General features: G+C 43.1%; 1 protein-coding gene across 4 annotated transcripts in view; it reads left to right on the forward strand.

Annotated features, from left to right (window-relative positions):
• Nucleotides 1–17,495, forward strand: part of LOC143518373 (leucine-rich repeat and calponin homology domain-containing protein 2-like) — a 63,088-nt gene that overhangs the window by 26,681 nt on the left and 18,912 nt on the right. For 2 of the 4 annotated variants that reach the window (XM_077010811.1, XM_077010812.1), the window contains exons 11-16: nucleotides 4,514–4,618; nucleotides 5,432–5,500; nucleotides 11,541–11,600; nucleotides 12,211–12,259; nucleotides 16,778–16,816; nucleotides 17,042–17,182. In XM_077010811.1, the coding sequence (XP_076866926.1) occupies nucleotides 4,514–4,618; nucleotides 5,432–5,500; nucleotides 11,541–11,600; nucleotides 12,211–12,259; nucleotides 16,778–16,816; nucleotides 17,042–17,182 (463 nt within the window). The remainder of the gene's footprint in view (nucleotides 1–4,513; nucleotides 4,619–5,431; nucleotides 5,501–11,540; nucleotides 11,601–12,210; nucleotides 12,260–16,777; nucleotides 16,817–17,041; nucleotides 17,183–17,495) is intronic. The other 2 variants (XM_077010814.1, XM_077010813.1) reach the window with 2 other exon arrangements.

The raw sequence follows: 17,495 nt of genomic DNA on the forward strand, positions 1-17,495 counted from the left end.
CTGCACACGTGACCAGGAGAACAGGAGTACTCCTCAGCTTAGGAGACATCGTCGCACACGTGACCAGGAGAACAGGAGTACTCCTCAGCTCAGGAGACATCACTGCACACGTGACCAGGAGAACAGGAGTACTCCTCAGCTTAGGAGACATCGCTACACACGTGACCAGGAAAACATGAGTACTCCTCAGCTCAGGAGACATCACTGCACACGTGACCAGGAGAACATGAGTACTCCTCAGCTCAGGAGACATCACTGCACACGTGACCAGGAGAACAGGAGTACTCCTCAGCTGAGGAGACATCGCCGCACACGTGACCAGGAGAACAGGAGTACTCCTCAGCTCAGGAGACATCGCTGCACACGTGACAAGGAGAACAGAAGTACTCCTCAGCTCAGGAGACATCACTGCACACATGACCAGGAGAACATGAGTACTCCTCAGCTTAGGAGACATCGTTGCACACGTGACCAGGAGAACAGGAGTACTCCTCAGCTGAGGAGACATCGCTGCACACGTGACCAGGAGAACAGGAGTACTCCTCAGCTGAGGAGACATCGCTGCACACGTGACCAGGAGAACAGGAGTACTCCTCAGCTGAGGAGACATCGCTGCACACGTGACCAGGAGAACAGGAGTACTCTTCAGCTGAGGAGACATCGCTGTACACGTGACCAGGAGAACAGGAGTACTCCTCAGCTCAGGAGACATCACTGCACATGTGATCAGGAGAACAGGAGTACTCCTCAGCTCAGGAGACATTGCTGCACACGTGACCAGGAGAACAGGAGTACTCCTCAGCTCAGGAGACATCGCTGCACACGTGACCAGGAGAACAGGAGTACTTCTAAGCTCAGGAGACATCACTGTGTACGTGGCCAGGAGAACAGAAGTACTTCTCAGCTCAGGAGACATCGCTGCACACGTGACCAGGAGAAAGCCTTCGGAGGAAGGAGGTGTTTCTTTTTTATTATGCCTGCAGGCCAGATGTTCTCCTGCTGGAGAATGTGCTCTCTCTCGTTTACCCGGTCCCTCTCAGCTCTGATGCCTGTTGTCGTTTCTTTTAAGGACCGTAATGTGGTGGTGGTGTTCGTTGCTGTTTGGTGTGTTCAACTGTATCATCAGGCATCAGCAGCAAACTCAAAAGAAAATCCATATATATCGAAATCAGTATCGCACAAAACTTTAGGTTTTTGTCCAGTTTCTCTGGAAACTATGTACTTGACTACAATTTTAATCTCTCTCTCTCACTTATATATATATATATAGAAAGAAAGAGAGAGAGAGAGAGAGAGAGAGATACAGTGGAAATCGTTTGTAAGCCATTACAGATCCTATGATGATGTAATTACAGTCATAAAGACTCATAATGCTCATACAATCATAAATCTACATAGACTCTATTAAGTAGCTTTCCAAACAATGACTACTGCTCTTGATTGAAAGACGGCTGTGTGTCGATGGGCCGATACCTGTGCGCCACTATTCCGTCCGTCACCTGGGTAACGTATATTCCACAGAAGCAGACAGGAAATGGAAGTGCGATCCATAACATTCCAGCACTGCGGGTTCGGAGTGGCCCGAGTGAGTTGCCCAAACTTGGCCCACGTCTGCTGCCCGCCAGGATCGTGTCTTTTTTGCGACATCGAGGAAATCCGTCCAATGGCATCAGCGGAGTTCCTTGCTAAGGACCTCCCCCTTGTGATGACTGCTTTTCCCAGGAAAAAGGCGGCATGTTGTGTCGTGATGCGTTAATGGCTCAATGGCTGAAATTCAAGGGAAATGGAAATAAACTCTCCAGTGTTGTTCATGTTTTTTTTGTTATTATTTATTTGTTTTGGCTGCCTATTATGACCAAGCCCGTGAATCAACTTCCCAAGCATGACACATTTTAATATGTAGTTGCACGCTGTGAAAAGTTTGTGAAGTTAGTATGAAGCCCTCAGGCACCCATGTGCAAACGCAGAAAGACACGTGACTGATGTCCTGCCTGTGGTCATGAGCAGTGTGTGTGTGTGTATTTGACTTGGAGGTATGATAGAGAAGAGCTGCAGCGTAAGGGGATGTTCAGTAGGAGCTTCAGTAGGAGGTTCAGTAGGAGGTTCAGTAGAAGGTTCAGTAGGAGGTTCAGTAGGAGGTTCAGTAGGAGGTTCAGTAGGAGGTTCAGTAGGAAGGTTCAGTAGGATGTTCAGTAGAAGGTTCAGTAGGAGGTTTAGTAGGAGGTTTAGTAGGAGGTTCAGTAGGAGGTTCAGTAGGATGTTCAGTAGAAGGTTCAGTAGAAGGTTCAGTAGGAGTTTCAGTAGGAAGGTTCAGTAGGATTTTCAGTAGGTGATCTTCATCACTTCCAGCTGCCCTGACTCAACTCTTCCAGTGCATAGGTGAGAAATGTGGCCTCAGTTAGTCTCAACAGTTGGTGATTCATTCGGGAATAAAGCAGTTTCTCATCACGCCAGACGGGATAATTACCATGAGAAGATGACTTGAGAAGAACTGGGAAAAACACAGTCTCACACTCCCATGTTATACTGATGAGAGACACTCTACTCACCAAGTTTAAACTACAGGGGTTTGTACAGATCCTGGCTGATTTTGTATATAGAGTATATTTATATAGTGGTATAACTTCCCCATCGCCCAAACTGAGGAGCTGTTCCACAGAAAGAGTGAATGTTTCCTCACGCTTGAAGAGGTTGTGTTTCACTCACCAATGAATATAGTGGCATTATGAAATGCTGACAGAGCATCATACTGTTGTGTGTTCCAGAAAACAGCATTAATATCGTCTTTTTCCCTGCTACACTGTCTGCTGGCTGTGTGCCTGCGAGAATAGTAAGACCAGAGTGACGGTGCAGAACATCAAACACTCAAAACCACCACTAAGGGTAGAAGACGTACCCGTAGCCCTGCGTGTCTGTCTGTGCCCCAGTTTTGTTACCAAATGTCCCCCATTTACATCCGTATCACGTGTGAATGGAATTCGTTATTGGCCAGATGCTGTAGAACTTCTCATGAATCTGTTTCTCCAGATTCCTAAAGGAGATGCATACCTGTATATTTCACAGCGTCACTGTCTCAGGGAAATCAGCTGCAATATCTGTTAGATCATGTTGAAATAAGACTTGATAAGTGAATTCCTGACTTGATGATGTCACCTAGGAAATGTGTGTTTCTTTACTCCACAGCCTACGTGAACTAGCTGTGTAGGAACTGCTGCTCACATCAAAGGTCTGAGAACATGGCGTGTGCTGTAGTGGTAGATATAGCTTAGGGCTAAGATCTGCAATCACACGTGAACATTTTAACCGCATGTAGATTGAATATTCCGCAATCTGCAGCGAGCACAGGGATTACAGGTCTGGCAGCATGTCAGAATGCACTGCAGTCCCCACTGTCCTTGCAGTAATAAATATTCTACTAATCCAGAACGATTTCTCAGACCAGCCTAGCTTGGTTAAAGTGTCTGTGACGTGTGCTCTGTATTAACACTGATTGAATCGATTGTCTTATCAACTCTCGTGATCGTGGTCCGCCCAGATGCACATTACATCTTTCACCATGTGATTGATGCATGTTTGATTTTAACAGCGTCTTACGCACGTTATGTCCTGACCGTAATCTCACACATGTTTGCACGGATCCTTCATCGCCACCTTAGCTATGTGTGGGGGACATGACACGAGGTTTCTGAAGGTTTCTGACGGCTTTTGTTCTAAGCCTTCCCCAGCAGTTCACTTGTGCAAGCTGCCACGTCAAACATGGTTTCAGTGCAAAGCTAACATTACAGAATTATAAAGGAAAACGTTCTGCGACATGATTAATGTAAAAACAGCTTTTCCAAGTTTGGAAACAAGCTGTTGAAGAACATTTGGGATGTTTACAATACATTTCAATACAAGCATTCTGAAGAGTTAAATCTTGCATGAGGGAAACATCTGTGTCAGATAACCGGCAGGCAGACTGAGATATATACTATAGCAGCAGTTACAACACCAACTCTGTAGAACACAAAAGACGTATTTATCAACAGTCACGTATATTCCATATCCTCAGGGGGGCTTAACTGAAGTGGTTCACTGTGGGAAAACTGCAGAGTTTGGAAATATTTAACATAGCTGACAGGCGTTTCATGAATAATCTAATAAATGCTAACAAGATTGATTTTTTTGCGCTGTAAACCACACTTGGATGCTAGTTGAACAGGGACAAGCCCAGAATGTAACAGGACAAACAAGACTGGGGGGAAAGACACATTGTGATCTTTTTTTTTTTTTGTATTTAATATTGCGATATTTAATAAACAAATTTTTGGTTTCAACATATGTATGAGAGATCGTGTGTATGAGATAATGTAATGTGTGCTAGGAGATAAGGTCCTGCATTGGTATCTTTTTGACAACCCGCATATCTCTCTCACTCTCTCTCACTCTCTCCTTCTCTCACTTTCTCACTCTCTTGCTCTCCCTCGCTCTCACTCTCTCTCACTCGCTCTCTTCTCTATCTCTCTGTAAACAGCTCAGAGAAAGAGCAGCTTGCTGAGGAAGAGGAGGATGAACTGAAGGAAGTTTTGGACCTGAGGAAGATTGCTGTGCAGCTCCTGCAGCAGGAGCAGCAGAACAGGTGACACACACACACACACACACACACACACACACACATACATACACATTCACTCACTCTCTCTCTCTCTCTCTCTCTCTCTCTCTCTCTCTCTCTCTCACACACACACACACATACATACATACACATTCACTCACACTCTCTCTCTCTCTCTCTCTCTCTCTCACATACATACACACTCTCTCACACACACTCACTCTCACACACACACACACACATACATACACACTCTCTCACACACACTCACTCTCTCACACACACACACACACACACATACATACACATTCAGTCACACTCTCTCTCTCTCTCTCTCTCTCTCTCTCTCTCACACACACACACACATACACACTCTCTCACACACACTCATTCTCACACTCACACACACACACATGCACACACACACACACATATACAAACACGCACAGACACACCTACACACACACACATATACACACACAACTACTACTACTACACACACACACACACACACACACACACACACACACTCCATACATACCAACACACAGTTCATTACATCATTTCCTCTCTGGGTTGTATGCTTGCACTCTCTCTCTCTCTCTCTCTCTCTCTCTCTCTCTCTCTCTCTCTCTCTCTCTCTCTCTCTCTCTCTCTCTCTCTCTCTCTCGTCCCTGGCTTCACTCCCCCTATCTCTCCATTTACTAACAAATGTTACATGCTTTCCTCTTGCTTCCTCTTCCTCCTTCCTCTTCCTATGCATATGCATATTCCTTTTCCTGCTTCTTCACACCATGCTGGAACATGATTGGTGCTCAAATGGCATGTGACCATCAGGAGGCGGTCCTTAATATGTAGGGCAGAAAGCCTAATCCATCGTAGGAGAGCTGTGGGAAGAGCACACAGGTAGAGAATGAGATATGTGTGTGTGTGTGTGTGTGTGTGTGTGTGTGTGTGTGTGTGTGTGTGTGTGTGTGTGTGTGTGTGTGTGTGTGTGTGCATGTATGTGTATGTTTGTCTCTATATGCACGAATGCATGTGCGTGTGTTAGGGTTGTGTCATTTATGACCCACCATAGCGATGGATGGTAACCATCGTGATGCTTTTCCACAAACTTGCACTGACCTTCTTTAGGTCTCCTTCATCTAAAACTTTAGCAGGGATTGTACAGAAAATGATCAAATCAGGTATATAACTTAAATGATTTAGTCAGGGATGAACATTTAAATACCCTATTGCTACAAAAATGCCTAATTGGCATGTTATTATATTGTTTATTATTATTATTCTATTATTGTTACTAGGATATTATTATTAATATCTAGGTTATAGCTTGTCTTCGTTTTTTTACATGTCTGTATTAATTTCAGGCTAATTAATTCACGCTAATAGAATACGCCTGATCGTTGTGCGTCGGGAAACTTGCTCCTTGTCAACCGAAGTATGACGTCAACTTCAGTGAAGGCATTAATTTTGCAGTGCAAAGGCTACAAAATAAAATTGACATGAAGGTGTTTGAAAACACGTTTATTAAAAGTTGAACAACAAAACGAAGCGACAGAGCTTATGAATGGCTATGGCATTTACCTTTTTTGAAAAAGCTTTAAAATAAATCATCATGGATTTCACTATGATATCACAGCAGAACAACAAACGAAGGAAAGAAATTAATGAAAATATAATAAGAGCAAGAAAAATATAAAACAAACAAACAGAAAGCATGACTTCCCGAAACGCGCTATACTGTAATAACTTAAAATGTTACGAGGGCCGACATTGTGTAGCCTATTCCAACACGTTTACATGCCAATGTTTCTGGCCAAAAAAACCACCATGTTGACCTTCTCTGGCTTTAATAAGCTGCGGATTGGGGTGACCACACTACCCGCGGTGCTGAAAACTCTTTCTGAGGTCGTGTTGCTAGCGCATATGCAGAGATATTTTCGTGTGATTTTGGCCATTAGCGGAAACCTGCTCTGGGCCATTCAAAGGCAGTGGAAGGTCATTTTTTCTCCTTAAACGTTAAAGCATGGGTAGAATTATCATCATATAGCTAATTTTATACTACTTTTATTTTATAATCATTGTTTTTATATAGTAGGCCCCTTTTAAATTTGTCATGACCGCCCCCCCCCCCCACCCCCCCAACGATATCATCGTCCATCGCGATGTTTCACTGTAAACATCGTCATCTGCCAATTAAGGAGACATCACCCAACATTGAGGTTCCATTCTGATAAACTCATAATAAGGTGTTTGTATTGCAGTCTGAGGTGTTTTACAATATGCTACTGTATATCATAGCCTGGACTTTCCTGTCACAGTCTACTATAAATGTGCCTGAAACACGGAATATTACTTTGAGCTACAGGACAGCAGGATGGAGTCATGGATTTGAACTCCACAAGACTGCACAAATGCATCCACTCTTGAATCTGAAATCCAGATGAGAATGCTGGTCACATAGCACATGTATTCAGAACAGAGCCTTACAGAGGTGACATTGAGTTTACAGCATGTCGTTGTCTAGAAGTCAGTCATGATGGACCATGGCCCGTCAGCCCCAGTAAATGTTACGTTCATTAACATCCAGTGATTGTGAAGTCCAGGACTGTATTTGATCTTTTACACGCAGGGTGCCTGTTCCTCCAGGACAGTAGATGTGTTCAGTGAGCGTAAGTCAGAGAGGGTCCTGTGGAATTGTGTCATGTAAAGTTAAACCTGACAGCACAGAGAGGCATTAGCTTCGCAGACGGGCGACAAGGGCGTGCTGAACAATGAGTGTCGTGTCGGTGATGCTTCCGACACTTTATGAACCCTTTAACCAGACGGGGCCGTTTTACCTGTGTGGTGGAATTGATAGCACAGAAGTCGAGGTCTTATAATTATATTAAGCAGTATTTATTTGTTAGCAAGAGAGTTACAAAATATAAAAGTATAAAAGTATGATGTGAAGCTTACGCTTCATGCAGTAACTCTGAACTCTGAACCGTTTATAGTCAAAGTGTGTGTGTGTGTGTAGACAAACGAAGGATGCTGCTTCCCAGGAGCAGATATCAGTTTCCCTGGGATTCAACCTTGGGTGCATAGAAATGGATAAGCAATATTATCACCAACTCTGCTGCTGCACAGAAAACTTCAGTCTTACAGAAAAACATCTTCAATATGGTTAAAGTTAATTACTAAGCAGTGCAAAGAGTACTTTTCACACAGACTGTGCTATAGTGTCTGCATGGACATGATTAATATGAATCACACATATGAATATAATCAATGTTTCTTTCACACCTGGATGGGGAGTGGAGATTTTACCTGAATGGGGCGTGGCGGTATTGACTGGATGGAGCGTGGTGGTTTTGGCTGGATGAAAACCAGATCTGAAGCCCATACACTCCCACACATGCACCACTTGGCAAAGCTGACGTTATCATCGATATCTGCAGTGAACAATGTTTTTAGTGTTTAATGTTCAAAACAAGCCTTGAGCACGCAGTGACGTGTTGCTGATTTTAGTGCATCACCGCCGTCATCTGGGTAGACTCAGCTCATGGAACGCAAACAACATTCATGTAGTCAATCCACTGTTACTACAAGCAAACAGTTGACAGTACAGCATGAGGTGGAAATCACTGGCATATTTGGGTGTCTACTGATTCCAGAGCTTGATAACATGGCCAATCCTGATGCTTGTGTGGGTGTGGTAAAGTGAGGGGGCGATGAAAATATGTTGGCATCCCGGGAAAATGATATTAAAAACAACATTACATTGAAAAAGACAAAGAAAGTATCTCCAGGCATGAAAATGGGTCAGGGGTTAAAAAGGTGAGAAGACCGGGGGGGCGGGGCATGTGACGTCATGGGGATACGGCGACGGGGCGTTGACATGTGACGTCATGGGTATACTGCGACGGGGGGGGGGTGGGGGGGGGGGGGTTGTGGGTGGCTGCTGGTGTACGGGGATACAGCGACAGGTGATGCCAAATATTACGGAGCTCGTAAGGCGACGTTAGTATCTCGTTCCCACGCGTTAATAAGTCGTGGCCACGCGTTATTTATTTATTTTTTACATGATGTCACCTTACGGGCTCCGTAAAATATAGTAAAATCCATTAAAAAAAATTTTTTTGACTGTCATGTCAATGGATTCAATGTAAACGCAATCCGTAAACGCAAGAAGCCGCTTTCGCCATTCCGGATGGCTCAGTCAAAACCATTACGTCTTAATGAACCAATACATACATCAGCGGCGAAAATTATTGTAAAAATACCAGGTTTAGCTACGTGTTTTTATTTTCTAACATGAGCTAAAACACAGGGTAGACTCAAACGACAAGAGTTTACAACTTCATCTTCAACCTTTTCAGCCCTGGTGCGAATGTGATCCTCACACATCCCTGGATTCACCAGTTACAACTACAGACACACTAGAAAAAAATATTGTTTCTTATTTTATGTCACCGTTAACTACACGGGGTTGACGCGAACTTAAATAGGTAGATAGATGGGCCTATTATCACAAGAGCTTGTGGTTAGATCTGACAGTGTTCAACGCTGTAGCGAACGGCAGTAACTTTGTTTTACCGCAAAATATGAAAACGATTGAAACCATTAATAACCCAAATAAATCCACCCAATTAAAAATGTACGATCTGGTAAATGTAGTGGTAAATGTACGATCTGGTAAATGTAGTGGTAAATGTACGATCTGGTAAATGTAGTGGTAAATGTACGTTCTTCTGACTTGTCCGCGGTGTAGCACTAGGTCCTGCTTCTCGTCCCGCTTAGCAGTAAATTAATAACATGAATGAAGAACGTTGGTATGATTGAAACGCAATTTGGCCTCTATGAAGGTTCTGGGCGGAAACTGCTGGCCACTGTCATTGAAATAGCCAATTTTGGAAGTGCTCTGTTTGCTTATTAAGTCAATATGATAATTAAAATATAATCTCCCGACCCCCCCCCCCCCCCCCCCCCCCAACAAAAAACTCATCGGATCTACACGATTCACGCAGGTCACCCTTTTCAACTTCAAAACGGCGAATTTCGCCGAAAGGTGACAGATTTTCATGCCTGATCTCATATTTTTTTATTATTTAATTTTCCTGTAGTTTCCTGTAGTTCCTCATAATATAATGTTTTGTTTTACAGTGGGGAAAATAAGTATTTAGTCAGTCACCAATTGTGCAAGTTCTCCCGCTTTAAAAGATGAGAGAGGCCGGTAATTGACATCATAGGTAGACCTCAACTATGAGAGACAAAATGGGAAAAAAAATTGAGAAAATCATTTTGTCTGACTTTTAAAGAATTTATTTGCAAATAATGGTGGAAAATAAGTATTTGGTCAATAACAAAAGTTCATCTCAATACTTTGTTGTATATCCTCTGTTGGCAATGACAGAGGTCAAACGTTTTCTGTAAGTCTTCACAAGGTTGGCACACACTGTTGCTGGTATGGTGGCCCATTCCTCCATGCAGATCTCCTCACATTTCATCTTCATTGCCCTTGCTGATGGAAGGAGGTTTGCACCCAAAATCTCACAATACATGGCCCCATTCATTCTTTCATGTACACGGACCAGTCGTCCTGGTCCCTTTGCAGAGAAACAGCCCCAAAGCATGATGTTGCCACCCCCATGCTGGACAGTTGGTATGGTGTTCTTTGGATGCAACTCAGCATTCACTGTCCTCCAAACAGGACGAGTTGTGTTTTTACCAAATAGTTCTACTTTGGTTTCATCTGACCATATGAAATTCTCCCAATACTCTTCTGGAACATCCAAATGCTCTCTAGCAAACTTCAGACGTGCCTGGCTTAAGCAGGGGGACACGTCTGGCACTGCAAGATCTGAGTCCCTGGCGTCGTAGTGTGTTGCTGATGGTAGCCTTTGTAAAGTTGGTCCCAGCTTTCTGCAGGTCATTCACTAGATCCCCCCTTGTGGTTCTGGGATTTTTCCTCACCGTTCTTGTGATCATTTTGACCCCACGGGCTGAGATCTTGTGTGGAGCCCCAGATCGAGGGAGATTAGTAGTGGTCATGTAGGTCTTCCATTTTCTGATTATTGCTCCCACAGTAGATTTCTTCACACCAAGCTGCTTGCCTATTGCAGATTCAGTCTTCCCAGCCTACAATTCGGTTTCTGGTGTCCTCCGACAGCTCTTTCGTCTTCACCATAGTGGAGTTTGGAGTGTGACTGTTTGAGGTTGTGGGCAGGTGTCTTTTATACTGTTAATGACTTCAAACTGGTGCCATTAATACAGGTAATGAGTGGGGGAAAGAGGAGCCTCTTAAAAAAGAAGTTACAGGTCTGTGACAGCCAGAAATCTTGCTTGTTTGTAGGTGACCAAATACTTATTTTCCACCATTATTTGCAAATAAATTCTTTAAAAGTCAGACAAAATGATTTTCTCAATTTTTTTTCACATTTTGTCTCTCATAGTTGAGGTCTACCTATGATGTCAATTACAGGCCTCTCTCATCTTTTTAAGTGGGAGAACTTGCACAATTGGTGACTGACTAAATACTTATTTTCCCCACTGTATATGTTATAAAATAATTATTAAATTTTAAACTCTGATTTTACTGGATGACATCTAGTCTGTACCAACTTTTTGGCAAAACTAAATATCGTAATGCGTCTTTACAATTTATATATTTGCCAGATGTAGTTAATATTAATAACAATATCTAGTTTATATTAATGCTAATAATAATAATGTGTGGTTTATATCAATAAAAATAATGTTCAAATACTTGTCTTTTTATTTTTTATTTGTCTGCATGTGGGGGGGGGGTCATCCTTGTTTGTTTGTGTGTGTGTGTGTGTGTGTGTGTGTGTGTGTGTGTGTGTGTGTGTGTGTGTGTTGAAAGAATTATCTGTGATTGTATTTGTATGTATTTCGTATCTGATTTTTACTCTAATGTTCTGGGTTTTTTCTGGATCAACAGGTTTCTCAGTCATTCAGGAGCAAGTAGCAAACAGAGATCTCCTGCCCAGGCTGTGAGGAGGTGTGTGCATACTGTCACACACCTGCACACACACCCACACGTGCAAACGTCTCCAGAACCTTTCGTACCGACATACACTAACACTCCAAGGAAAATTGCTTGACAGAGATACATACACACGCACACACACAAGCATGAGTGAAAACCTCACACCAAAGCATAACCACAGATAATTGTTTAAAAATGTGGAAGTAAATGTAAACTGTACTTTTACTGTAAGCCAGATACCAGCAGACCATGCAGAACAATGAATAACCAATCAGCTTAGAGGCACTGGACAGTTCTGCTGAAATCTGGCAGTGGTTTCCTGGCAAGAACACACACTTCTCCGGCGCCCTGCAGATCTCACATGTCTTTGTTCTTCCTGATTTGGTTGGATGCCCAAGATTCAATAACCATTCATGTAGCTGGTAATCAGTTTGTACTAGAAAAAATTGTACTAGAAAAATTGAAAGCTTTGATGCATACACACACGTACATACGCACAAACCAACGTGTATGCACACACGCCACACTGAGAGACACACACCAGCGTGCACACGTTCGCACAGATAAACACATTTCCACTCAAACATGTGGTCTGACGTTCCCTGTGTTATTTGTTTGTCAGCGCATCACTGGATGAAGGAAGTAGTTCCGCTTCAGCAGTGTGTGGGCAGGTAACACACACACACACACACACACACACACACAGTTGCACTCATTCTGACCTCAACACTCCACCCTTACCACACAAACTTCACCACCCAAGTAATTCCAAGTAATCACTGTATCTTCTTTTGTAATCTTCTTTTGTAATAATCAGCGCTGTACACTCTCAGTTTTATTTCAGAGAGGGATCATTTCCAGAGCAGTTATTTTCTGTTTTGTTAGAATAACAGAGCTTGAAGCCACTGAGTGTTTGAGCACTGAGAGCTGGGTGTGCTGAAAGGGATTCTCTGCTTGTATGTGCTTGACTACTGACTCCTGGACCACTGACTCCTGGACCACTGACTCCTGGACTACTGACTCCTGGACCACTGACTTCTAGGCTGCCGTTTCTTTTCCCCAGATGCACTCTGAAAACACACATGGTTCAGATTAGCACAGGCAGTACTCACAGGCAGTACTTTCATGGACTTTGGTTTCCATCTGCCTCCTCTCTAGACTACATATCTTGGGCTTTGTGGCGAGAATATCCCTAACTGGTCTTAAACGTGTAGCTGTTTTGATTGGAGGCTGGGTGAGGTTTCTCGCTCCATCTCACAGTCACACACGTCCTCTCTGCAGCTTCTTCTAAGCACTAACTCTTGTTTTTGGTCAGTGACATGACTGTTCATTGGGCTAATATGAAATCTCTAGCCCTCTATAACAATAACATCTCCCTTCTGCCCTTTCTTAGTCTCATCTGTGTGTCAGCTCTGATATTGAGACGTTATCTCTGATTGATCAGCCAAGCCTGTTAAACACTAGTCAATGGTTTCTTCACAATAATAGTTCTGGACATATGCTACAACACTCAGTTCTCCATCATACACCAACTTCTGTTTTTTGTCCTTTTGAACCTATAAGCAGATCACTCTTAATCAGTCGGCTGGGTGGGTGCCATCATTCCCAAGTCCTGGACCATCCAGGAACACCGTCCGTCTGTTTCTAATCTTCCCCTTGAGCGTAACTGTCGGAACAAGTCCCGGCCTGTTCTCTGTGTGGTGGTGCGCCATTCTGGCGTGGTGTTTTGTGTTCTGCGCAGCAATCAGACACTGTTGTGTGTGCACTCCTTTTTTTCCTCGTGGATGTGAGGGCTGTACAGTAACAAATTCATCTCCTGTCTGTGCTCGTGCCGTTGCTAACACCGTTCTGGTTAAACACAGCACTAACAAATATCACTTTGTTGTTCTTTGTAACCCGCTAGCGACTGAATCTGTCACAAAAGGTGTTCCTCAGGTATCTGTCCTGGGATCCTCTCCTGTTCCTTCTTTATAATATTCCTTTAATAGGAAGATTACTTACAGCCACAGACTAAATTCTCACTTTTCTAGTAACACTTATTTGTGTGCAGATTAATAAGGGTGAGAACACTACTACTGCCCTACTACAGTTACAGTGTACTCAAGAGAAATGTTTTAACATGATTAAAAATGTTAAAAGTTTAAAGTCCACAACAACATAATTATGTGACCTTGTGCATAGGTGTGAGTTAAACTAGTGAAAGTTCTATCAGATTTGGATAAAAACATTCATTATTTTTAAATACATTCACATTTTGGTTGCTAGGATTGTGCTTTTTTAAAAATTGTCTCTTAAAGAGGCAACACCTTTCTTAAACGACACCAATGACAAAGAAGAAAAAATATGGTAGTTGATTAGGAATTCAGCTTGTTTAGATAATTGTCTTAAATGTGTTTTACGGCCCCACTAAACGTGTCTGTCAGAACGATCCGGATTGCTCTGGGTTTACGTCACATGTTGAGGTTAATTCAGTAACCTACCAAGAATATGGATCTTCTACAGCAGGGGTGCCCTTTACGTCGATCGCGATCGACCCGTGTCATCGCTGGTGTCATCGTCAGCCATTTTCCTGAAACCTGACTGTTTCTTAGCTGCTAGTAACTGTGCTAGCAGCTAACAGCTAGCATCTTTGCACAACAGGCCCTCCAGTGTTTGCATGAGGGGGACCCGGAGCAGTTCACTCAAAACCTGTTAAGACCACGTTGCTCTTTTTCTATGCATCATGTCGCAGCCCCACCTTGGTGGCCTTGGCTTCAGCAATATCCTGCACTGGCCCCATAACTTTCCTGACCTACTGCCCTGACCCCTGACCTTGTGTCGTGACCCCTAAAGCAGCTTGATATTCTGCTGTTCCTTCTGGTTTGAAGACCAGCTTTACACCTCCCTCTGCTCTCATAACTCCAGCTGTAATGTTTGTGTTTACCACATTTGTTTTGTAATGATTACCTTGTTGTTGTTGTTGTTGTTGTTTTGCTTAGTTAATAATTAGAATGTTTGTTGTTGTTAGTGTTATGGTCTCTAGGTTACATTCTGTCTTGTGTCATAATGTAACATGTCAGTAATTTTAAGTCATGGGGTCGTACACAGTGGTTAGATCACAGTGATCATTCTCTCATAATGTAACGTCAGTAAGTTTAAGTCATGGGGTCGTACACAGTGGTTAGGTCACAGTGATCATTCTCTCATAATGTAACGTCAGTAAGTTTAAGTCATGGGGTCGTACACAGTGGTTAGGTCACAGTGATCATTCTCTCATAATGTAACGTCAGTAAGTTTAAGTCATGGGGTCGCACACAGTGGTTAGATCACAGTGATCATTCTCTCATAATGTAACATGTCAGTAAGTTTAAGTCATGGGGTCGTACACAGTGGTTAGATCACAGTGATCGTTCTCTCATAATGAAACATGTCAGTAAGTTTAAGTCATGGGGTCGCACACAGTGGTTAGATCACAGTGAGCATTCTCTCATAATGAAACATGTCAGTAAGTTTAAGTCATGGGGTCGTGCACAGTGGTTAGATCACAGTGATCATTCTCTCATAATGAAACATGTCAGTAACTTTAAGTCATGGGGTCGCACACAGTGGTTAGATCACAGTGATCATTCTCTCATAATGAAACATGTCAGTAAGTTTAAGTCATGGGGTCGTGCACAGTGGTTAGGTCACAGTGATCATTCTCTCATAATGTAACATGTCAGTAAGTTTAAGTCATGGGGTCGTACACAGTGGTTAGATCACAGTGATCATTCTCTCATAATGAAACATGTCAGTATGTTTAAGTCATGGGGTCGCACACAGTGGTTAGATCACAGTGATCATTCTCTCATAATGAAACATGTCAGTAAGTTTAAGTCATGGGGTCGTACACAGTGGTTAGGTCACAGTGATCATTCTCTCATAATGTAACGTCAGTAAGTTTAAGTCATGGGGTCGCACACAGTGGTTAGATCACAGTGATCATTCTCTCATAATGTAACATGTCAGTAAGTTTAAGTCATGGGGTCGTACACAGTGGTTAGGTCACAGTGATCATTCTCTCATAATGTAACATGTCAGTAAGTTTAAGTCATGGGGTCGCACACAGTGGTTAGATCACAGTGAGCATTCTCTCATAATGAAACATGTCAGTAAGTTTAAGTCATGGGGTCGTGCACAGTGGTTAGATCACAGTGATCGTTCTCTCATAATGAAACATGTCAGTAAGTTTAAGTCATGGGGTCGCACACAGTGGTTAGATCACAGTGATCATTCTCTCATAATGAAACATGTCAGTAAGTTTAAGTCATGGGGTCGTACACAGTGGTTAGGTCACAGTGATCATTCTCTCATAATGTAACATGTCAGTAAGTTTAAGTCATGGGGTCGCACACAGTGGTTAGATCACAGTGAGCATTCTCTCATAATGAAACATGTCAGTAAGTTTAAGTCATGGGGTCGTGCACAGTGGTTAGATCACAGTGATCATTCTCTCATAATGAAACATGTCAGTAACTTTAAGTCATGGGGTCGCACACAGTGGTTAGATCACAGTGATCATTCTCTCATAATGAAACATGTCAGTAAGTTTAAGTCATGGGGTCGTGCACAGTGGTTAGGTCACAGTGATCATTCTCTCATAATGTAACATGTCAGTAAGTTTAAGTCATGGGGTCGTACACAGTGGTTAGATCACAGTGATCATTCTCTCATAATGAAACATGTCAGTATGTTTAAGTCATGGGGTCGCACACAGTGGTTAGATCACAGTGATCATTCTCTCATAATGAAACATGTCAGTAAGTTTAAGTCATGGGGTCGCGCACAGTGGTTAGATCACAGTGATCATTCTCTCATAATGAAACATGTCAGTAAGTTTAAGTCATGGGGTCGTGCACAGTGGTTAGGTCACAGTGATCATTCTCTCATAATGAAACATGTCAGTAAGTTTAAGTCATGGGGTCGTGCACAGTGGTTAGATCACAGTGATCATTCTCTCATAATGAAACATGTCAGTAAGTTTAAGTCATGGGGTCGTGCACAGTGGTTAGGTCACAGTGATCATTCTCTCATAATGTAACATGTCAGTAAGTTTAAGTCATGGGGTCGTGCACAGTGGTTAGGTCACAGTGATCATTCTCTCATCACTCTCACTCTGTGCTGTCTGACTCCTCCCCCCCTTATTTGTCCATCTCTTGTCTTTCCTGAAGGATGCTGATCTCACGGATGAAGACGCAGCTTTCTCAGAGGTCTCTTAATCATCATCATCGTCATCATCACCATAGCCATTAGCTTTTCACTTTTCAGCTCATAGTAAATGTTGACCAGATGCAAACCAAGCACACATACAAATATGCGCTCACATGAAACTCTCTTAGACCAATTAGAGTTCGCCCATGTTGGAAGTGTTGTGTGCAGTGCACAGAAGCGTCTGTGTGAGCCTGAGCCAGAATGGCGTCTGATTTTCCCTTCAGCCTTCTTCCTCCTGCTCCTTTGATGGAGGTCTGAAGTCAGAGAATGGGGACGCTGAGCCAAAATGGCCGGAGCTTCCTCCCATCCTGAACCAGAACGAGGACAGGCGACGGAACAAGTACCTGAGGAAAGACTACATGAAGGTGTGCGCACACACACACACACACACACACACACACACACACACACACACACACACACATCCACAAACACACACACACACACACATCCACACACACACTCACTCACTCACATACACACACGCACTCACACACACACACATACACACACACACACACACACACACACACACACACACACACACACACACACACACACTCACTCGCTCACATACACACACGCGCTCACACATACACACACACACACACACACACACACACACACATCCACAAACACACACACTCACTCACTCACTCACATACACACACACACACA

This window comes from Brachyhypopomus gauderio, chromosome 7 (genome assembly GCF_052324685.1).
Source record: "Brachyhypopomus gauderio isolate BG-103 chromosome 7, BGAUD_0.2, whole genome shotgun sequence".
Lineage (NCBI taxonomy): Eukaryota > Metazoa > Chordata > Actinopteri > Gymnotiformes > Hypopomidae > Brachyhypopomus > Brachyhypopomus gauderio.